This window comes from Crotalus tigris, unplaced genomic scaffold (genome assembly GCF_016545835.1).
Source record: "Crotalus tigris isolate CLP2741 ecotype Arizona unplaced genomic scaffold, ASM1654583v1 scf7180000019100.1392032, whole genome shotgun sequence".
Classification (NCBI taxonomy): Eukaryota; Metazoa; Chordata; class Lepidosauria; order Squamata; family Viperidae; genus Crotalus; species Crotalus tigris.
The window spans coordinates 15,215-39,510 of NW_024097375.1; the positions used below are offsets into that span (position 1 = coordinate 15,215).

The window sequence follows — 24,296 nt, forward strand, 5'->3', positions numbered from 1 at the left end:
CACTGCATAAAAGCATAGAACAACTGGGAATTAGTCTTCCTGGCGTTGGTTTTGACTTCTTAATCTCCCCCTCAGCCAGAGGTGGTGGGATTCAAATATGTGAACAACTGGTTCTCTGTGTGGATGCTGCTTCTGGACGTCCATTCTGGGCCTGGGCAACAAAAAATTAGCTACCGGTTTTGCCGAAGTGGTGCGAACCGGCTGACTCCCACCACTGAGAATGTTGCACTCCAGTAGGAAATAGGCCATGCCTTTGAGGACATTCCAGGGCGCCAACTTCACACACCACAGCAGAGATCCACATCAAATTGTTTTACGAGATAATATATCAATCAGGGAAGGATGACAACCATAATTTTTCATAGTGGGTAGTACTAAAATCAAATCAAATAATAAAACAAAATAAAATAATCTTCCCAGATTTTCCAAGACTTGGCAGGCTAAAAAAACATGATGCTTCTCCCATACTTTCAGTATGAAAGAGAGCAATCCTGAATTTAAAGCAGCTGATATCCTTTCAAGGAAATGAAGATTAAAAAAAAATAAAATCCTGTGTCCTGGCAATGTAAGCTTCCCTTTGGCAGACTCAGAGGATCTTAAAATGCTAAAATACAGTTTCTACTTCTAACAATAATGATGACACTTTTCTACATTCTATAAATTTCAGCTAAAATTAACTCTATGTATACAAGAAAAGAAGGAATCATAAGAAAGACTTTTTTCCCTTCCTCCTGTCAGTTCTGACATTCCCTTAGAATAGTTATTAGTACAAAGTAGTTGGTTAGTTTGTCTTTTAATAAATTGTATAAATGCAGGTGATCTCTTTAAAAAAGTAAGGGAGTTTATTTCAATAAAAGTTAGGCCTTTTGTTGGAAATTTTGAAGTAAACCATTGGAAAATTAGACAAATGAGACAGCTACAGTATAACATCGAACTATATCCAATATGCAACATACTGAGTTAACAAACACTATATCCCCCAAAATTGCTGGATGCAATTGCTAGATACAGCATTTTCCAGATTAAACAAACATCTTTGGAAGAAACTATTAGGTGACTTCCTTTGCTAATGAAACAAAACAAAGGAACAAACCTAAGCATATATTTTAAATGTTCAGACACACTAGCATATTCTGGAAAGCAGTGCAAAATTCTATGAACAGAGTAAATAGGTACAGATTTTATATTTGAATAAACACATACAAGAAGATGCCAAGTGGAGTTCTGGCAAGTGGATTTAAGTTACATTCTGTTTCTGGACTGTACTAACCCAAGTTAGATATTACAATCAGAATAGACAGCCAACTATTTAATTGGGCTGACATTAGCAGGTCTTATCAATTAACTATGTTTTTCTAAATAATTGCTCAGCTCATTAAGAAAATATTTGCAGATATGCACTTAAAAGAATAACTTGCCTCAGTTAAGACCACAGATCATCCCTTCAAAAATGGTTTATCAATAGCAATGTCATTTGTATCCTACGTTATTTATTAAAGGAAGCTAAAATTAAATTAGTTTTAATCTGCATTAAATAAAATCATTATGCTGATTACTGCTTATTGTCTTATAGCAACTCTATTTCAGAATCTGCAGAACAGAACCATACAAACCACAAATGCCCTGACAAGCATTTTTCAGGATGAAGATTTTATTTTGTGCATTTCTGAAGCAGTCTTTGCAAAATCCATGGCAAAGTCAGCACAATGTCTATATCATGATTATAGAAACAAGGTACACTCTAAAGAAATGAAGATTATTTTCACTCTACATCCCTATTCTTAGTTGCAAGATGTTTCCTGAAACAATTGTCATGTTTTTAGTTTCAGTTTATTTTCTCAATATTAAACATGAAGCACAAAAGAAACAAATTAATTCTGTGTGAACCTTGGGTAGCACAGATTTTACTAAAATAACATGATTTTAGACAGCAGATAAGCGAATTAGATACAAGTTACTTGTTATGTCCCGAGCCTTGCAAACGGCTCGGGCGTTTGCAGGCAGTCCCGGGCAGGTGCAAAGCTGCCCGGGACCAGACAGGCTGTCGCCAGCGCCGTGCGCATGCGCGGGTGCTGGCGCGGGAAAAGTAACCCATTTACCCGGGAGTTGCCTATATAAGAGGCTGTGAGGCGTTTGGGCTGAGCTGAAGCCATCTTCCTGTAAGCTGAACGCTGAATAAAAGAACCTGAGAACTCCAGCTGCTTCTCGTGTCTGTTTTCCCGCCAAGGACGCAACACTGGCGACGAAGGTGGGATGCCTTGCACTACCTGGAAAGGAAAAAGTGTAAGCTTACCCAAGGAGTCCTGAGCGGCGGAAGAGGAACGGTGTTGACTCAGCAGCTGCCCGCCAATCCAGTGCGCATTCGGGGGTAGGCTGGCTGATAGACCCGTCTCCTGAAGATCCGAAGATGGCGAAAATCGGAAGGCTTGCGGAATTCGACGTCTCACATCCAGAGCGGTGGGAGTCCTACGTATCCAGAATGGAGAACTACTTCAAGGCAAACCAAGTGAGGGAAGATAGCTTGAAGGCTGCCACCCTGCTTTGCGCTTGCGGCCAAGACGCCTTCGAAATCGCAGAAAACCTTGCAGCACCTGTTCCAGTAGAGTCTGTAAGCTACGCAGACCTGAAGAAGCTGCTGAAGGACCACTTCCACCCCAAGGTGTCCGTTATCTCATGGCGCCACACCTTCGAGCAGAGGGATCAACGGTCCGGGGAGTCAGCCAAGGAGTACATCGCCGCGTTACGGAAGGCCGCCAAGCCCTGCGAGTTCAAGGACCTCGAGGAACGACTGAGGGACCGATTCGTGTGCGGGTTGAGGCATCGAGAGCTACAACAGAGACTTTTCGCTAAGGAAGAATTATCCTTCCAAGACGCTTTAAGGGAAGCCACCGCGGAAGAAGCAGCAGGCGGCGCCGTCAAGAACATGCGGCCGATCAGAAGCAGTGCAGAGGGTGCGTCCGTGCACCAAGAAGACGTCCGACGAAACTCCGAGGAGGATCCGGACGAAGAAGTCGACCGTCTACACCCCGCGAAGGGAGAAAATCAGAAGGAAAGCTCTTCAGCTCCGCTCAAGTGCATCGGCTGTGGAGGTCGCCACAGGAGAACCGACTGCAAGTTCCGCTCCGCTACCTGCCGGGCATGCGGCAAACAAGGGCACATTGCAGCTGTGTGTCTGGGCCGACGAAAGGCACAACCTCAAGAAGAACGCCTGAAGGGTACCAGAGTCCCCAGCCAGAATAGGGTAGGTTTTTGCGCTTCGCGTAGAAACATTTGTAGGACAGGCACACACAAGCCCATGAAGAAAAAGCTGTCACTCAACGTGAAGCTACAAGGGGTTCCATTATCTATGGAACTAGACACAGGGTCTGCCCTTTCCATCATTTCATTGCATACATTTAGGAAGATTTGTTCCAGTAGTGGGACTAAGGCCAAGTTAAGGCCTTCTGATATTGTATTAACTGATTTTCAGAACTCAAGAGTGTGTGTTAAGGGGGAGGCCACCCTTAACGTGCAATACAAGAGTTTTGAAGGTCCACTAGACTTGTTAGTAGTAGGGGGTGAAAGAACGAGTCTCATAGGACTCGATTGGTTTGAGGCCCTGGGGATACACGTCACAGGACTCAACAGCTTACAAACACTCGACCTACAGGAAGTCTGCAAGGAATTTGCAGATGTTTTCAGCCCCCAGCTGGGCACATTCAAAGGACCACCTGTGTCCTTAAAGCTAGACCCCACTGTCACTCCCATTAGGATTAAAGCAAGAAGGGTCCCTTTTGCTTTAAAAAGTAAGATTGACACTGAATTAGACAAACTAATCCAACAAGGAATCCTAGAACCTGTTGATTCCAGCCCATGGGAGACCCCCATTGTCACGCCTCTAAAGGCAAATGGGGACATTCGCATTTGTGCTGATTACAAATGCACACTCAATAAGGCATTGCAGCAACATGCCTATCCTGTTCCTGTGGTCAGTCACATCCTGGCCTCTCTCAAGGGGGGGCGTGTTTTTGCAAAGCTTGACCTAGCTCAAGCATATCAACAGCTGCCTGTTGATAATGATGCTGCCATAGCTCAGACTATTGTGACCCACAGGGGAGCCTTTAAGGTAAAAAGGCTGCAGTTTGGAGTGAATGTCGCTCCTGGGATTTTCCAAAGCGTAATGGAAAACACACTACGAGGTATACCAGGGGTCTGCCCCTACTTTGACGATGTCTTGATTGCAGGAGACTCCACACACATTCTAGCTGAAAGGCTTAGGGCTGTCCTGTTAAGATTCAGGAAATCAGGCCTTAAGCTCAGAAAAGACAAATGCAAGATTGGGGTGCCTTCTACTGAATTTCTGGGATTCAAAATTGATGCTGCTGGGATTCATCCTGCTGAATCCAAACTAACTGCTATTTTAGAAGCACCCAGGCCAAAGTCTAAGGCCGAACTTCAGGCCTTCTTAGGCCTCCTGAATTTCTACAATTCTTTTCTTCCACATAAAGCTAGTGTAGCTGAGCCTCTTCACAGGCTACTAGACAAACAAGCTGTGTGGCTGTGGTCACAAGCACATGAGGCTTGCTTTAAAGAAGTCAAGGCCTTGCTCACTTCTAACAGTGTTCTTGCACATTTCAACGAGTCTCTCCCTGTGTGCATCGCTTGTGATGCGTCCCCCTACGGGGTTGGAGCTGTCCTGAGTCACCTCAGGTCTGATGGAACTCAGGTTCCTATTGCATACTACTCCAGAACATTGTCTTCTGCCGAGCGCAACTACGCTCAGATAGACAGGGAGGCTCTGGCTGTTGTTGCTGGAATTAAAAAATTCCACGATTTTCTATATGGCAGGCATTTCACGGTCTTCACTGACCATAAGCCTCTGCTGGGACTGTTTACCACACGTAAGCAGACTCCCCACATCATTTCCCCTAGAATGCTTAGGTGGTCTATTTTTTGTCTGCATATGATTTTTCATTACTCCACAAGCCTGGGAAAGAAATGGGCCATGCTGATGGCCTCAGTAGGTTGCCTCTGCCAGTAGTAGAAGCTGACCCCGCGCCAGCTGTCAACATTCTATCAATCCAAGCCTTGCCCGAGCTTCCTCTTAGTGCCAGGGATGTTACCGCTGAAACAGGTACAGATCACACACTTTCACGTGTCCGCTCCTGGGTCCTGTCCGGGTGGCCTGAGCACTGCCCTAGTCCTGAGTTTCAGAGTTTCTGGTCCAAAAGGAACGAATTGTCCCTCTCTCAGGGTTGTTTGCTTTGGGGAAACAGAGTTGTCATTCCCACCTCAATGAGGACTAGGGTCTTAGAATCCCTCCACGAGGGTCATCCTGGCATTGTTCGTATGAAGGCTCTTGCACGCAGCCACTTGTGGTGGCCTGCTTTAGATAAAGATATTGAGGCTAAGGTACACGCATGCCACATGTGCCAACGATCTCGCCCAGAGATGCCCCAAGCTCCTGTGCATAAATGGGAGGAAACACAGTCCCCATGGTCTAGGGTGCACATTGACTACGCTGGGCCCTTTCAGGGCCAGTTCTTCTTGGTCCTTGTTGACAGCCATTCAAAATGGCTTGAGGTTGTGCCTGTCTCGTCCACCACCACTGCAAAGACTATTCAGGTACTGAGGGGGATTTTTGCTGCACACGGGCTGCCAGATGTCATTGTGTCTGACAACGGCCCTCAATTCACCTCCTCCGAATTCCAAGCTTTCTTACAGGCAAACCTGATTCGTCATGCCACATCTGCGCCTTTTCACCCATCCACCAACGGTATGGCTGAACGCATGGTGCGCATCGCAAAGGACGCCTTGAAGAGACTCACCTACGGGGACTGGCATCACAGGTTGGCTGACTTTCTCCTTTCTTATCGCACCACACCGTCCACTTCTACAGGGAGAAGTCCAGCTGAACTTCGTTGGGGGCGCCAACTTACTACGAGACTTGACCGGTTGCATCCGGACAGACTGCCTTCATCTACCTCACATCCTAGGGCACCTAGACAACTACTTGTGGGTGCCCCGGTTTGGGCTCGCAATTACGGGCCTGGTCATACATGGGTCCCCGCTTCTGTGTCCAGGATCACAGGTCCTCTCTCCTACGAGGTTGCCCTGGACAACGGTCGTGTCCTGCGTCGGCACATCGACCAACTCCGCTCTAGGCGGGACTTTTCTGCTGAAACTCCTGGGTCTTTTCCAGGGGGGGAGGGGGACCCTTTGGAGCAAAGGGAAGGGCAAGAGCTACTGCCCATCGCCACTGAGGGAGCCACAAACGGCTCGTCCCAAGGTTCTGCAATTGCTCCGAAAAGGAAGTCTTGGAGCTTACCCACACAACAGGCACTCACGCCTACTCCAGCCAGGGAGTTACCCCGGGGGCATACTCACTTTCCACACACAGCACACAGCACTCCAGCAACGGAGGATACCCGGGGGCATCCCAACAAATCATTCCCCGCAAGAGAGCTGGCACACAATGCCCAAGGTTGGCCTGACCTTACCCCAAATCCTACAGGGGGTCAAACATACACAGAGCTAGTCGAGGAACCAAGTCCCGACTACAACACCCCTAGCACAAATCAGGGGACACCTGAGTTTTGGGAGAGTACAGAAACCCACACGAGCCCAAACACAGAATGGGGTTCAGGGAATAGACAGCCTCCTGACAGGTCTTGGACTGACCTAGGGGGTTCTACAGAGACGCCCAGCAGTGGCTATCACTTCAAGGGGCCTGAGGGTCTACAGCTAGGTAGGACAACCAGGTCACAAAGCAACAGAAGCCCTGGCCTGACGAGCCCGGTGGGCAAGCAAGCAGGCCAGGCATCGGGGCACAGTCCTTGGAAGACACCAGGGCACAGTAGAGAGAACAGGCTCACGCCTCCCTCCAGTCAGGGGACTTATGCCAGTAACCCAGAGCTAAGAAGGTCACAGAGAGCAAAGAAATCTCCTAAGTACCTAGAAGATTACATAACATTGTTGGCAAGACAAAAGCCAGTAAACAGTGGGAACACTGGGGAGCAAATTGTCGTGTAAATAAATGTTGTATGTTGGTAGTAGTTTTAGCCCGGGGGAAAGGGGTGTTATGTCCCGAGCCTTGCAAACGGCTCGGGCGTTTGCAGGCAGTCCCGGGCAGGTGCAAAGCTGCCCGGGACCAGACAGGCTGTCGCCAGCGCCGTGCGCATGCGCGGGTGCTGGCGCGGGAAAAGTAACCCATTTACCCGGGAGTTGCCTATATAAGAGGCTGTGAGGCGTTTGGGCTGAGCTGAAGCCATCTTCCTGTAAGCTGAACGCTGAATAAAAGAACCTGAGAACTCCAGCTGCTTCTCGTGTCTGTTTTCCCGCCAAGGACGCAACATTACTCATCTTGAATTGTTTATGTTCCAATTACCTTGTAATATATACTGGAGAATATTTATTTTAAAATGGATTTTGCTGTTTTAATAATTTAGGAGACTGATATATTTCCCCAATGTATATAAAGAACTAAGATATTTTTTTATTTATTGAAAGGAATCTCTTGTTATGTTAGTTTCAGTTGAAAAAAACCCTTCTTGTTTGTTGTTGAAGATGACCTTAATACCTCTACTTATATAATACAAACACAAAGAAATATTTTACCTCAGAGACCATGTCTCTCTTCAGTTCTTTTTTTTCCCCTCCTCTAAACTTTTCTCCACTTCCACTAATGTCTATAGAGGAGAGGTTTTGATCACACTGTCATATTACCTCCCTACCCCCAGCAGATGTCAATATTCTTGTGTTCAATATAAACAATATAAACAAAAAGTATTGAACCTAACTCACCATGCTGGTTAGGGAATGGTTAGGGAATAGACTACTTCTTAAAGATAGATAATTTATATCAATGTGAACATCTGGAAAGTGATTGTTTAATTGAGATAACAGAATACTTTGTACATAGGGGAGTAAGAAAAGATAATCCCTGATATTATGAAAAGTAAGCAGTGATTCTCATACCAGGAATTTTAGCAAGGATTGAACTAGCAAGCTCATGAACAATCTCATCATTGCTTTTTCCTGATCCCTGGGCTGTTGTTCGTGGCTGTACATCAAGTATTGTAGTAATCAGAGTATTAGTTTCCTTTCGCTATTAAAAAAAAAAGAAAATATGAAAGATAGTAATTTTTGTAGAAGCCCATATTCAAAATGGCTGACACTTAAAATTGAAATATTTCTTTCAATAAATTTGCCTATTTGTTTAATTTCACCGTAACTATGAAAGCACACTAATTCTTTATAAAGTTGAAGATTTCAATCATAAAAAATAGTTCTATGTGAAAATCATCACACAATATATTTTTCTCCTTTGGTCTTTGAAACTGCTTATAAAATGCATTCATATTAGGTTTCTCATTTTGATTCTTTAATCAACAAAAGTATTTAAAGCTGAGTAAAACTATTTGGCAACTCGACTGAGTAAATAATTTTAAAGCTTTCAGTTAAAGAAAAGACAATCAATCTACATATTATTAGCTTAATGATCCAATACCTTTTTAGAATATAGCATCAAAGGTAGCCTTAATAATGAAGGTTGAATTCATATTTAATGGTCTTATGTAATTACCTTCTAGCAAAAGAATTTTTTAAAACCTTTCGCTCATTCTGAAGAGCCATAATTTCTTATGCTATGTATATCTTGTGAAATGTTTTTCAAAATGTTGAGCTTTAAGCTTATTATATCCTTCATTTGTTTATAATGACTGATATACCATTAACTATCATTAACATTTTTAAAACTGGTTCCTCGGTCGTGAAGGAATAAATTTTGATATTTGCTTTGGAAACTTAAAAAACAAGATGATGGTACACAAGACAAAATAAGCTGAAGGATCCTTGAGGCTCTCTGAGCTTGGTTGTTTTCTTGCAGACATTTCATTACCCAAACTAACATCATCAAAATGAGCTCTTTATCACCAAGTGTCTGTGTTTTTTACTATATTATTTCTGTCTAATACTCCATTTCCTCATTGGAAAACATTATAGATAAATGAAATGATTTACTGTAAGATAATATATCTTGTTTTTAAGGAAAAACTCAAGTTCTTTCTCCCTTTCTGTGCCCCTCTGAGTTTATTTATTTGCTCCTGTTTTTTGTCTTGTACAGTTTTTGTGGCTTTTGCATTGTTCCTTATTTTTAAGTTGCTGGGAGTCAGACAGCATATAATAAATTGCCATTATTATACACACAAAATGTGAAATCATAGCTGCCAGTTTATTAGCTGGTGTTGGCTGCCTATACATCAAGTTCTTCCCAAGAATCTAGAATGTTGTCCCAAAGGTTCTGAACTGAAGAAGCTTCTTAGATGAGAAGTGAAACATCTTCAAGGAAAAAATAAAGAAACTCCACTTGCCTTTTGAAAGCATCTTTGGGACAACCATGATCTGGATGACTAAGAATCTCGTCATCACCTAGGATATTGTAATATATCAGTGCAGCATAGGAGTGAATCCAAGCAGTGTGGCCTTTTGTCATTGACAGATGGAAAATTTATCAACATACATATTTTCTAAGTGTTGTCCAAGATTTTTTGGTATGGCACCCAGTGTGTCCAAAATCATTGGGACCACCACAGCTAGTTTAAGCCATAATTTTCCAATTTTCATTTTAAGATCTTGATACTTTGTGATCTTCTCCAATTATTTGTCTTCAATTCTACTGTCTCCTAATATTGCTACATCAGCTAATCACATTTTCTTCTTTTCAGCCACAGTTTATACTGGAAACCCTGCAATATTTTAACCTGCTCATTCTCAACTATTCTTTCAATTCTATGTTCTCACCAATTTGATTGCATTAATTAAACTAGCTTGCTATTGTGCACCCAAAATCAAACCTTCAGTTTCTTTTTTAATGTTCCAACCATAAGTCATTGTCAGGTTTTACCTTACCCACTTTCCTCTCAATTTTTTTATAAAAATTGTCTATGACCTGCCAGAATATAAAGAAATGAAACCAGGGCTTGATTTTGGATGTACAAGAGCAAGCTTTTCAAAGTAATGCAATCAAACTCAGAATTGAAAAATCATCAAATGGTTCAAAGTGCAGATTATGTAAAGAAATGGAAGAAAATTAGATCACATATTCTACTAGTGCAGAAATATCACACAAACTGATTATAAACAATGACATAATAGCTGTCAGAATGATTTGTTAGAATATCTGTAAAAAATATCATGTACCAATAATGGAAACATAGAGTTGAAAAATTAGTGGAGAATGAGCACTTAGAAAATCTATGCATTGACAAAATTTTCATCTGTCAATTTCAAAGAGTCATGCTCCAGATACATGACATCCTAGGTTCTTGGGAAGAACTTGATGCATATGAAGGCCAACACCAACAAAAGAACTGGCAGAGAAGATCTACCATTTTTGTGTACCTAATACTATTATTGATAAGTGGATACAAATGCCAAATCCAGTATAAACATCTGGCTGACTGTGCAATCAGCCATAATAATGTATTATGTTAATATTATACAAGAATTCAGGTTGTATAACAGATGACAGATACCTGAAATACTCCCAGGGAAATCTTGCCCTTGAACTAAGATTTTGTATTTTAGACTGCAGGAGTGGATTTGTTCTGTTTGCAGATTGCTTCAGGTTTCTGCCAACTATAAAAGTGACCTGCCCCATGCCGAGAGAACTAAGAGAGGGTGGAGTTTAGAATGTTGGTCATTCCACTGAGAATAATTAAGATGATTTTCAATGAATGATTTAAAATAACCTCAGAGAAACTGCTTTGGATGTTAGAGAGCACGATTTTATTTAACAAGAATACTGCAGGCTGTCGGTGTAAGTTTAAAGTTATTCTTCTGCTTAAGCAAAATTTTAAATTGATATGGCAATATTATTGGTATAAATATTATTGGTAATGAAACATGTTGTCAACGCTGCTAATATTGAATATTCTTGCTTTGACAAAATATGCAGAACTGTCTGGTATTTTTAGAGTTAATTCAGATGACACAGAAAAGGGAGGGGAAATAACAAAAGCCAAAGAAAAGGAACAAAAGTGAATCTCTGCCCTCTGGGCTAATTGGAAGATATGACTTGTGACTGCAAGATAAGGGAGGGGTTTAGCAAGAAAAGTTAGATGCCAGCAAGAGGAATTCAGATTCTGGCATAAACCTCCATGATGTGCCGTCAATTTGTAACACTGGTAATAAAGGCTTTAGGATAAACATGCCTGGAAGTTCTTTGAAGTGTTTCATTAGTCGGAACCATGACACATATATAGCATACATCATAGGTTTTAAAATAACTGAAAAGAAAATCTTTTACATGACTGAAAATTATGTTAGTAATATTTCAGGAATGGTCACATTTTAGGAATTCTGCACTGAGTGCTTAACAATTACTGCTTGTTATTTTTGTGCGACTGATTATATATGAGTAAAGTCGTCCTTTTACACTGAGCTGTAAAACACAATTTATCTTAAATTAGTTTTGAACATTTATTTTTAGCATATTCGCACCTGGAATGCTAAATTGGCGTTTTCATGCATTCCAAATATTTCTGGGTCATCAATCAGAGGAAGGTTTTCAATATACTCCTTAAAGTTTTGCAAACTGTCAGCCACAGGGGCAAAATATATTCCTGTTTTATTCAAAAGAAATAGAAATGTATTAAAAAACAAACACAATAAAAATTTCATACATTCTATACGATGCAATTTTATGTAGATACAATTTTAATAATTAATATCATACTGCTAGCTTTTAGAGAACATTTTACCACTCTAGATGATATGTGCCAGGTTAGGTCTCCCTAAAGTTATAGGAGTTCAAATATTGAAAAATAACTTCCCAAACATCTATGTTAAAAATTGTCTAAGCATTTTATAACACCTTCATAATTTTCCTCTATTGTTTTACAATGCAATATTTGCTGTTTTATGAAAGAGTACAGAAAACACATTACTATGGAACACTGTTTATACAGAGCTTATTTGAAACAACAAATAATATTGCTTTCATTTGCTGTTTTGATTGTTACTCTTTCTGTGTATTTAACTGAATTCTGATGTTTTATCTGATTGGACATAGAATATTTTAAAGTTATTTGAAATAACAAATAACTTTAAAATATGCTAAGCCCAATTGGATAAATCACCAGAATTCAGTTAAATATACAGAAAGAGCAACAATCAAGACAGCAAATAAAACCAACATTAAGCAAATTTATTTAGAGCTTGAAGTTCTTTTAAAAAATAACTTTAAGAAATAGAAAGTGCTCCACTGAACGTGGATTTTGGGTAAGCATCTTCTCCTAGAACATCTCCTCTCTGAGAGCATCTCCTTCAACTCTCCTCAAGGACACCATCCAAGAGAAGCCTTTCTCCCCTGCCACCACTGCAAATTTGATGAGGATACTTAGAGAAGAGCTTCTGAATATAATTGCTAGTCCCTAAACAACCACAATTCTCAATGCCACTTTTCTTCTAAACTGGTCCCCAGTGAAGAGGTACTAAGGTACCAGTCACTGAGTAAAGAATTTTAATATTCTTTGGGGAGTTTTTGGTTGTGTTTTAGCACATAGAGTAGAATGACACTGACATTTAATTACAAGGTATTGAAAGCACAGCTACCAGGGTGGCAAGGAGAAGGAAAACTTACAGAGATTGCTTTAGACACAAACCAGCTGGGCATTTTTGGGTTAGTCATTCTCTCAGCTCTGGGAAAGGGGAGGTGGCAAACCACTTTTGAAATCTTCCCAAGAAAACTGCAGATGTTGGTCCCAGCTGGAGTGAAGACTAACTCAAAAGGATGAAGAAAAAAAAGAAGAAAGAAACAGATTGAAAGTGGAGAAGGATTTTTCCAAAGTTCTAGAGTGGCAGAAAAATGAAGTGGCGGGATGTAGAAAAACTAAAAACAGGTAACACGTTTATTTAATTGGGGAAATAAAAATAGGAGAACAGAATTTAGCCCCTGGGAAAGGCACAAGCTCTCTGGAGCCCTTGGGAAGTTATTATTTTTTAAACACTGTGAAGGAGAGTCTCAAGAACGTTTCAGCAGGTTTCAGCAGTTTCAGTTTTTTTTTCAGAGAAAATCAGTGGATGCATGTAGAGAAAAGCAGAGTGGACCAAGGGCTGAATTTTCTCCAGTTTTTGGATTAAGAGAGAAAGAGCACAGAACCTATTCAGACAGAGTACAAACGATGCTTGGCACTGATGTTAATTAAGACCAATAGTGTTAACATTTTCTCTGATCGTGTTTTATGAGGATGGGGACGCTTGGACAGTTCAGGCTCAAATTAGTACCTGAAACACTCCTGATTGAGATAGATATACACACAGATACATGCATCCCAATGACAGGAGGAAAAGGTGAATTACCTGATCACCTACACTAACAGTGTGGAGTAAAGTATTTTATTGTACAAAATACATTCTTAATTTGCAGAACATTAATGCCAGGGAGAAACAGACCATGTTTTGCTCAACAGCTAGCTGGAAGAGTAGGAGGATGAAATCAACGCAAATGCTCTGAAGGGCAAGACCAGAGGATGAACTATAATTAAAAACCTGCAATGAGTACAACTGAAATCACGAGAAAACTATTCACAGGGGTGGCTTGGAAAGAACCTAATCTTCATATTGGTAATGAGATGTAACTGTTTGTTTCCAAATGAACTGAGACTAGATCAGAGAGAGCAAGTTGTGAGACAGATGTGCCCGAATGCTCAACTGAGAATAAACGGGGTGGGAATGCAGGCTTTATAGGAAGATGAGCTGCACATCTTCTTTTCACCGCAAGCAAAGGAGATGGCCAAACAAATGTTAAGGTTCCAATTATTAGATTATATTTGACTATTTTAAAAGTCAGAATGTCTCTGTTGGGATTAAAAGACAATGGGTAGGTCAAGTCTTACAGAAGTTTTCAGAGCTTTATATTTGCATTACGCATTATGTTTAGGTAATCTAATAGATATCACTTCTCCTTCTACAGTTTGTAAAATATGTAGTCATTGTGAGAATGTGTACAGGCAGCAGGCTTTCTAGTGAACTGGATTGGAACATTTCTATTAATAACTTCAACATGCAGCTCTAAGTGAAAAACTAATTACATGGTAAAATCAAATGCTTGTACTCTCCCAGTGATTTTCAAAGCAGGCACATGAGATTTCTTCAATAAAATGAAATAATACTGATTTGTATTTCTATCAATCTCAAGAGCCTTGATGATTCTGTAACACTTCATTCTGATAGTCATGTGTGAAGTGTTCACAAAAGACTTCTCATTTTGCTGTCTTGGTGATCATTCCCTGCTCTGTATACAGGTAGATCATGACTAGTGCAAATTCAAATAATGCCATATTTGATATATACCAGGTTGTGTTTAATATGACTCAAAATTTAGTCAATGCAAGGCTAACACGGGTGCAAATGCATACAGTTGTGGCTGGGGGGGGTGTTAGATGCTGTTAATTTTCATGTGCACAAATTGGAGAAAAAGAAGACTATGTTAGAGGAAAACAGTACAAGTTTTAAAAAGAAGATGCTTGTAATTATATTAGACCAAAGATTTGATGTAATTGAACATGAACAAGGTCTTAGCAACATTAAAATAGGACATATTGGAATGCCTGAATCTATGGTAGAATTGTTTTTTAATACTGCTTTCCATAACTATTCTATGACTTTGCTAACCATACATTTAAATTATATTATTTTTGTCCTTTGCTGTAATATTTCATTAGTATAAATATAAAAAATTATGTTAAAAATCTTTCTGTTCAGCTGGAACCAATTATCATGTTTTTCCATAGAAATATCACCTTGAATAGTGTGAATTCGAATAATACAGCCATTTTGTGGGATTCATTAATTGCACTAATCAGTACCTACTTGTATTATTCAAGTAATGGTTTCTATATCTATATGTTCCTCTATATACCAATAAAGACACCTGTTGTCTGTAAATGCTTTTCATCAACCACTTGCTTTTTAGGAAACAAGTACTGTTCCTGAAAAAGCAAATTAGTTTCTATCAAAAAGCCACTAATGGATGACTATAATTTAAAATAGCTGAATAAAATATTTTGGTAATAGTAGTGCCCCCTCAATGCAATGTTGGCTTAGAAATGTCTAACCACAGTATGTGAGATATTACATTTTTTTATTTTTAAAGAAGACTTTTTGAGTTGGATCTACTAAGAAAGAAAGAGCAGTAGGGAATAAATATAAATTCATGCAACAAATTATATCTATGTAGGTAGAATTCTTCCGGAAGCTTTTATTTTGAAAAAATTGGAACCCAATGACATATTGGATCAAGAAAAAACAAAACTGAAGTCAAACACAGTTGGAATCAGGAGGTATGAAAGGATAACTTGAGTAAAGTAACATCATATCCTCATCTAGAAGACATCACTCATTTGCACTCAAAAGTCTGGGACTAAGGATGCTGGCGATGCATTTGCCATACGCAGAACTAATAAAGCATTGTACTGTGACGATGTGCTCTATTTAGCTCACCAGCAAAAGGAGCTATTGCAGCTGACCTTGAAAGGAACAGAAGGAAATACTGCATCACACGGGCAAGATCTTCTACATTTCAACGTTTAGAAACTCAACCACCGAAATTCTAAGCTACTTCTCTTCATTTAACTTTATAGTTTAGCTCTTCACAATTCAGGGAAAAGTTTAAAAATGGCAGCTGGATGATCTGAAGATGTTGACTTTTTTGACTGGGAATAATCCAGAAAAATAGCCACATACTGATACCTATAACAATTCAGATTTTGAGAAATTGAGGATGTTCTAACATATGTCCAGTTCCTTATAATATAGAAGTACCATGAGGACTAAATGGATGAACATAAGGATAGATGGCACATAAGCAGTTGGGGGTGAATAAGAATACATTGCAGTCTCTTAAGGAACTGATTCAATCATAAGAAACTGAAATGTTCCACTGAATACCTGAAATTGTATTAATTTAAAATGAAATTAGATATACCTGATTTTTATAAGATTATGTCCATTCTTTTAAAGTAATCAACTACCTATATATTTAATTTCTTTCCCTTTTGAAAATTATAGCTTGGTGAGTCCTTTTGAGGGTGCTCTGGTGACAGGGGGCCAATATACCTCAAATTGTGTATTCTTGCACATAAAAATCACTATGTTTATAATCAAGAATGTAATACCAGTAATTATTTTTATTCTTCTCAAACACAATTGAATCATTGAGCAATTGAAATTAGTTTAATAGAAGCTTTTACTGATGTCAGATATCTGCAACTCAAAATGTATTTACCTGATTCAGAATATTTATATTCCTCTTCTAAAGTTTCAGGAGAAAAAAACCTCTTTAGGATTGTGCGAAGACACCTTTGATCCCAAGCATCTGTAACTCGTCCTCCATAAGTAATCTCCCCTGCAACATTATTTGTTTTACAAATGATCTCATCATTCATTATGCTTAATGTAACACATTTTAGCTCTATTTTCTCTGAATAATTATTGAATTGGTGACTTTTAAAATGTGTTATCATGCATCTAAATTTCCTCCAACTACATTAATAGAAATATGCAAAATGCTAGACTATCAAGCAAATTATGTGTAATAATAAAATATTATTGTTAATAATTGGTGAATATGCAAAATTGGTGAATATGCAAATTGTTCTGTTATTAAAATGTTCAGTTTTGGCGATAGTTTTAAAAATACCAGAACTATCGCCAAAACTGAACATTTTAATAACAGAATAATCAGAGAAGCCATCGAGATAGAAAAACGCCCACACAGCATGAACAAACGAGATGATACCTCCCGCCTACCAGCCATTTGGAAACCCGACCTTATTGACAAACGACTCCCTAACACAAAAAATGACACCAGACCCACACTCACAAAAACCACACAGGATGTCACCACCACACATCCACGCAAAAACAAACCCAAAGCCACACCGATGATGAGGCACGACCACAAACCAGAAGCCAGACCACAGCTGCATCATTAGCCACTTTAAACCCCTCCAATCCATACATGAAGCAAACTGACACCCTCCATGAAGATGAGGCACGACCACGAACGCGAAGCCAAAAAATAGCAAGGCAGCCCACCATCTTAAATCCCCCTGCAACTCAGACTAACCTGAGCACAAACAAAGGTCCACCCAAACAGAACAGTCCCCCATCCAATCAGAGCACAGCCAACCCCCCATCCAATCAGAGCACAGCCAAGCCCCTAACCATCAGAACACACCTCCCCAATCAGAACACAGCCAAGCTCCCACCCAATCAGTTCATACCCCCACTGGCAGTTAAAAGGAAGAAACAGCTAAGACCACACATTGCTCCTCGAAGCACGAAGCTGAAAACAGCCTGAAGATGACGAATGGGACTTCGTCGAAACGTCGCCAAGACACTTCCAATTTTACGTCAGAGAAAACCTGAATACCAAAGACGTAACATACAAACACCCGCGAAAACCTCAGAAAACACACACACACACACACACAGATATATATATATATATATATATATATATATATATATATATATATATATATATATATATATATATATTAAAAATTAACATAAAAAATTGAGGAACGTAGTCTCCTGGGTGTATACATATTCAAAAGATAAAAACGAGCACCAGGAGGTAAAACAATTAAATGTTTAATAAATAAATAACCTAGCTTTCGATGGCTATATTGCTGAAGATGACGAATGGGACTGCGTCGAAATGTCGCCATGACACTTCCAATTTTACGCGGGAGAAAACCCGAATAACCAAAGACATATATATATATATATATATATATATATATATATATATATATATATATATGTTGTTTTCTGAGGTTTTCGCGGGTATTTGTATGTAGGTCTTTGGTTGTTCGGGTTTTCTCCCACGTAAAATTGGAAGTGTCTTGGCGACGTTTCGACGAAGTCCCATTCGTCATCTTCAGGCTGGTGCTTTCAGCTTCGTGCCTGCTGCTCGAGGCACGAAGCTGAAGCACCAGCCTGAAGATGACGAATGGGACTTCGTCGAAACGTCGCCAAGACACTTCCAATTTTACGTGGGAGAAACCCGAACAACCAAAGACCTATATATATATATATATATATATATATATATATATATATATATATATATATATATATATATATATATAAAATACAAGTAAAAATTTAACTCTTGGGAATTTCCATTTTTTATTAAAATAATGATCACCAAGAGAAATTTAATAAATAAAAGTTTAATCAATCAAGCTTTCGTCAAATACACTTGACATCATCAGGGTTAAAAGGCAGATGCTGAAAGAAATCTTACATATAGTTGTTAACAACTATATGTAAGATTTCTTTCAGCATCTGCCTTTTAACCCTGATGATGTCAAGTGTATTTGACGAAAGCTTGGTTGATTAAACTTTTATTTATTAAATTTCTCTTGGTGATCATTATTTTAATTATATATATATATTTGCAGGCTGATTAATACTTGTATAATTAAATAATGTGCTATTTGGTAGGAAAAATGTGTATCTTATAAAACTTTGTGACTAATTTTTTCCTTAACTATAGCAAGCTTTGGTCTACAAATTTGGGTTACGAAAACACTGACTAGGATTATTCTATCATTTAAATAGAAAAAACACATAGCCAAAATGATAAATATAATAAATAGTGCAAATTGTAGCTTTCAAGTTTCTCGTCAGATTTTGAATTTTTTTTTTAAAAAGCTTTTAGTTGAAACAATGGTCAACCTTTTAGAGCTTTATGGCAACTGTAATATCTTTATGAATATATAAAGTTGTACCTACTTTGCAGTTTTTCACTGAACTGCAGCATTAAGTATATTGTTGGCCCTGTCGCATATTAGCAATGTGAGGCTGAGAGTGCCAGGAGATTGAGCTCTGGGAAATAAATATATTGAAACAGCCAGGAAACAGAAAACTCTTGAGACTGAAATTATAGTAAGAATCTATTGCTAATTTATACTAGGTCCACAAATCAAGGCGAACATCATGTTTTTATACAATAATAATTTATTGATTAAAATAATAGTGTATTCATTATATAATCTTTGGGAAGGACTCCATAGGTGGATAAAAATGCCAAATCCAATCTGAACATCTGGCTGATGGTGTGATGAACCGTAATAATATATAAATAATAATTTTTTGATTATTCATTAGGCCATATCAGAATACAAACAGTATAAAATGTAAAGCAAGAAAAAGACCATGTTTTACAAAATAGAGCAAAAGAACTAAAGGAGAATGAAAATCATACTTCTGTGTCACTCCTATAATCTACTCCAATCATATCCACGTCTTTGGTTCCCAATTGTGCTGTTTTGCTCAGATGAAGGGCTATATGATAAAGATTCTCAGAGAGGAGCAAAAAGCATGGCCTTTTCAGACACTTAACCTCCTCAGATCACTTAAAACAGATCCATGGAGATTTCTGTATTGCACGGTAAAAAAAATGGAGCCTACTTATACTTTAAAAGGGGCTTCCTCTTATTTTTAAGCACTGGTTTATCTGCTGGGTATATTTAGTACGTGGAAGGAAGGAGGGTCTGTCTCGGTTAAATCAGCACTGGCAAATACAGTAGCAGCAGAGAAAAGAAGATTTGCCTTTGGCAGGCCAGCAGGCTGTAACTGTTGAAGGAAGACCAACATTTAATAAGTTCTCCTTCTATCTACTCTGATAGTCTGTAATGTTGTGAGCAAAACAAAAACAAAATGGAATATAAATAAATCGTGGAAGAAGGGTAAGGGCCTTGATTTCTTTAAAGCCAAGTATAGGTAAATCTTGACTTACAATTGGTCACTTAGTAACTGTTTAATATTATGACAGGCTATTTATGAAGTTCCGAGGGCTGGGACCCTCCCATGGTCACTTGAACATATTCGGGTGCTTGGTAACTGCACTGCTTTTATGGCAGTTTGCAGCATTCCATGGTTTCATGATTGCAATTTATGACTTTTTTGCCAGAAACCAGTGTTTATTTCTGACTTCTGGCAAAACAAACAAGCAAACAAACAAAAAAACCTGTTGTGAACATTGGTTCACATAGCAACCGCTGTGTTTGGTTAATCACTTAACAAGTGTGATGATTCACCTAACAAATGCCACAAAAAAGTTTGTAAAATTGGGCACAATCACATGGCAATCCACTTAGCGACATGTCACAATTTAATGACCATAATTCCAGGGTCAATTATGGTCGTAAGTCAAGGAGTACCTGTACTTAGTATTTGAGCTGGAGAGAGGAATAAGTTAGTTGGGAGATGCATGACTGCAATCCTGAAGAATATCTCCCTTGCAGAATATCCGTGAGAGAATTAGCTCATACTGAATGCATGTATGGCAGTATATAAGGACCAAGGTTACTTCTGTCATCCCAAATATCCTCTTCAGACAATCTAAAAAACCTGCCCCGTGTTATATGGGTGAACTGTGGGGATGAAATCAAGAAGGCAGACGATAGAATGCAAAAGAGAGAGACTCGAAAACTTAGTTCCAATAAAGCACAGCATAGAGCCCATCTGAGTTTGTGATGATAAATATTGTGTCTGTCTGCCTGCCTATCTCTATCTCTGTCTCTGTCTCTATCTCTGTCTAATTTAAGAACTGTTCATTTTCCTCACAGAGGGGCTCTGGGAAGTGTGCAATAAAATATTAAAAAATAAAAACAATATATAAATGCAGCCAATAAATAAGTAAGTAATATTGTTCTTTCATCCCAGAGTTGAACAGAGACACTTGGGTCACCACGATGTAAAAAAGATGTTGAGACTCTAGAAAGAGTACAGAGAAGAGCAAGAAAGATGATTAGGGGACTGGAGGCTAAAACATATAAGGAACATTTGCTGGAATTGGGTATGTCGAGTTTAATGAAGAGAAGGACAAGGGGGGACATGATAGCAGTATTCCAATATCTCAGGGGCTGCCACAAAGAAAAGGAGGTCAAGCTATTCTCCAAAGCACCTGAAGGCAGGACAAGAAGCAACGGATGGAAACTAATCAAGGAGAGAAGCAACCTAGAACTAAGGAGAAACTTCCTGACTGTGAGAACAATTAACCAGTGGAACAACCTGCCCCCAGAAGCAGTGAATGTGCCAACACTGGAAGTTTTTAAGAAGAAACTGGACAGCCATTTGTCCAAAATGGTATAGGGTTTCCTGCCTGAGTAGGGGGTTGGACTTGATGAGCTCCAAGGTCCCTTCCAACTTTACTACTACTACTACTACTACTACTACTACTACTACTACTTTAGGAGCCTTCTTGAATGGCAGACTGGCTCAATGGAGTGACTCTGGGTTCTACTTCTTGATTCCTCCCCAACCTGGCTTGTACGTTTTGGTTAAAAAGTTATTATAGGTGCCTCAGTCAACATAAATACTTCTCTGAGGATGAAATGCTTTTAAAGAGAAGCAATTGTTCAACTTTTCTTAACGTGCTTGCTTTGGATTCTTCAGAGATGGACAATTATAAGCTCTTATTTAATTAGAATAACAGAATGTTGGAAGGGACTTTGGAGGCCTTCTGGTCCAACTCCCTGCTCAGACAGGAAACCCTATATCATTTCAGACAAATGGTTGTCCAATGTCTTCTTAAGAACCTCTAGTGTTGGAGCACCCACAACTTCCAGAGGCAAGTCGTTCCACTGATTAATTGCTCTAATTGTCTGGAAATTTCTCCTTAGTTCTTGGTTGGTTTTCTCCTTGATTAGTTTCCATCCATTGCTTCTTGTCCCGCCTTCAGATGCTTTGGAAAATAGGTGATCCCCTAATTAATCAATTATGGATAAATGATCAAAAGGAAGTTATTCTTCTAAATGCAGGAAATCCTGCAGGAGGCAGATTACTCAGCCATTTAAACCAGTTCAAAACTGCTTACTTGACTAAGTGACAATCCTTGCTCTGGATCAAGAAAGCATTGCTGATCTAAGCAGCTTTCAATACCATTGTCAATGCATCATTCTGGATTGCTGAGATGATCTGGGAATAAGAGACACTACAGGTAGTCCTCAGTTTATGACTGCCCTCTTTAATGACTGTTTGACATTAAGAGGGCACTGAAAAAGTAACCTAACAACCAGTCCTCAATGTATGAACATTGCAGCATCCCACAGTCATGAAATTGCCATTCAGACACTTCACAACTGGCATGCATATGCAACAGTTGCATGTCCCACAGTCACATGATTACTATTTGCAGGCTTCACAGCTGGCTTCTGATGAGCCAAGTCAATGGAGAAATTGGCAGTAAAATTGCCAGTCACGTCATGTGATGTCTCATTTAATTACTAAGCTGATTTGCTTATTAACTGTGGCAGAACTGATGTTGTTAAGTCAGGTGCAGTCACAGTATGTTTTATTTAATAACCATGTTGCTTAGCCATGGAGTTGATGGTCTCAATTGTGTTCATTAAGTGAGGACCATCTGTGGTCTGTAATGAATCCATTCATATCTCTCTGGAAGATTTTAAATAGTCTCTCAATGCAAAGATTGAGGCACCGTAAAACAACTGCTCAAGATTTTTTTTTATAACTGCAAGAAACTGTTTGGGGGAGATGATCAAAAGGTTTGGAGCTGGGTGTTATTAAATTTATTTCGTTGTCTCCAGGTACTGCTGTGCCTCCCCTGAACTATTTTTTTATATAGTAATGAACTGCAAGTAAATTGAAATCAAATTCAGATAAGATAGATGTGATTGCAGAAAGCATAACTCCAAGGAAATGATATAGACCTTCCTATTCTAGATCACTTATTTTCCTCAGAAAGAGAAAATATGCAGTCTGGAGCTGTTGTAGATCCAGATCCCTCACTGTTCCCTCAGAGTCATTTCTTAAAAGTGCCTTTTATCGATTTTGGCTGATGTGCCAACTGTGCCTTTTCCTGGAAGAAAATTGCTTTAAACTGTGTATTGGTAACTGCCTTACTTTTTGATTACCCCAATGTGTTTTGTGAGGTGATGCCTTTGAATCTAATCTAGAAATCTCAATTAACACAGAACCCAGTAGTCAGGTTATGCTTGTACCAAAAGACCTTCACTGACTGCAAATTCAGAGTGAAAGACAGGATTTCTAGATGTTGAAGTAACTGGGGAAGTTTGTCTAAAGTTGCTGCAGCTTTGTTAGTGGAATCCAGGGACTGAGTCTTCTTTGTTCCTTGATCCCTAGAATGCACTCCCTATGGACTTAAAACAACTTGTTGGTATTTAAAAATGCCATAAAATACGTTTAAACTTGATAGTTTTACCTGTTACCAGGCTTAATTTTAATTGCCCATTTTAACATTCTAATTGGACTGTTGTTATAATTTGCCTTCATGCCTGTAACTGTAGAAGATCCTGCAGTCTACTGCTAAAAAAAAATTACAATCCTGTATCAAGAATTTACAGGCAAAATGGACAATTTCAGGCCTTCATTGTTTCAGTTGGAAAATTTTAATGTATTGCATAATGGTATGCATGTATCACATAGAGAAGAAATCTGTAACTCTATGAGTAACACTAATAATTGTGTTCAGAAATAAAGATACTTCATATGCAATGAAGATATTGCATATATACCAGTGTTTCTCAACCTTGAAAATTTTAAGGCATGTGGACTTCAACTCCCAGAATTCCACAGCCAGCATTGCTGGCTGTGGAATTCTGGGAGTTGAAGTCCAAATGCCTTAAAATTGTCAAGGTTGAGAAACACTGATATATACAAACAACAGATATTTTCCTATGCAGAAAGAATTCCACTTGCCCCAGCAATTAAGTTGTTGTGTATAATTGTGAACTCAGTGGGATAATAATTGTGTCAGTAATCAGAAAGCCTTGAAAACTAGTACTTAATATCCCAAACAAAACAAATTCTTTTAATCAGCAAAGCATTATGACCACTCTATCTGAGATAGTTATCTGCAATAACCATACATATGCTCTGTGAATTGCTAGGGAGGGCTTGACTTTGCTCTCTTCCTGCCCACTAGATACTCTATTGCAGTGGTTCTCAATCTGTGGGTCGGGATCCCATTTGGGGTCGAACGACCATTTTACGGGGGTCCCCAAACAACACAGTCCGCCATTTTTTTCCCCTTTTCCTTAGCTGTGCTACTCCCTTTTGTTCTATCGGCTTTTGAAAGCCAATAGAATAGACTCTCTTGAATAGAGTCTAATTCTATTGGCTTTCAAAAGCCAATAGGAATTGTCCAGGCTGTCTCTGCCCTGCTAAGCCCGCCAAAAGTCCCATTCTGCAAACGGTGCTGTACCAGTTGAGTAGTCCTCAACTTACGACCGGTTGAGTAGTCCTCGACTTACGAC

At 39.2% G+C, this 24,296-nt stretch overlaps 1 protein-coding gene across 1 annotated transcript in view; it reads right to left on the minus strand.

Annotated features, from left to right (window-relative positions):
* Positions 1-24,296, minus strand: part of LOC120315406 (dynein heavy chain 6, axonemal-like) — a 169,826-nt gene that overhangs the window by 12,041 nt on the left and 133,489 nt on the right. Inside the window, exons 69-71 of the mRNA XM_039359700.1 lie at positions 16,268-16,387; positions 11,482-11,603; positions 7,957-8,086 (exon numbers count right to left, since the gene is read on the minus strand). Coding sequence (XP_039215634.1) covers positions 7,957-8,086; positions 11,482-11,603; positions 16,268-16,387 — 372 coding nt within the window. The remainder of the gene's footprint in view (positions 1-7,956; positions 8,087-11,481; positions 11,604-16,267; positions 16,388-24,296) is intronic.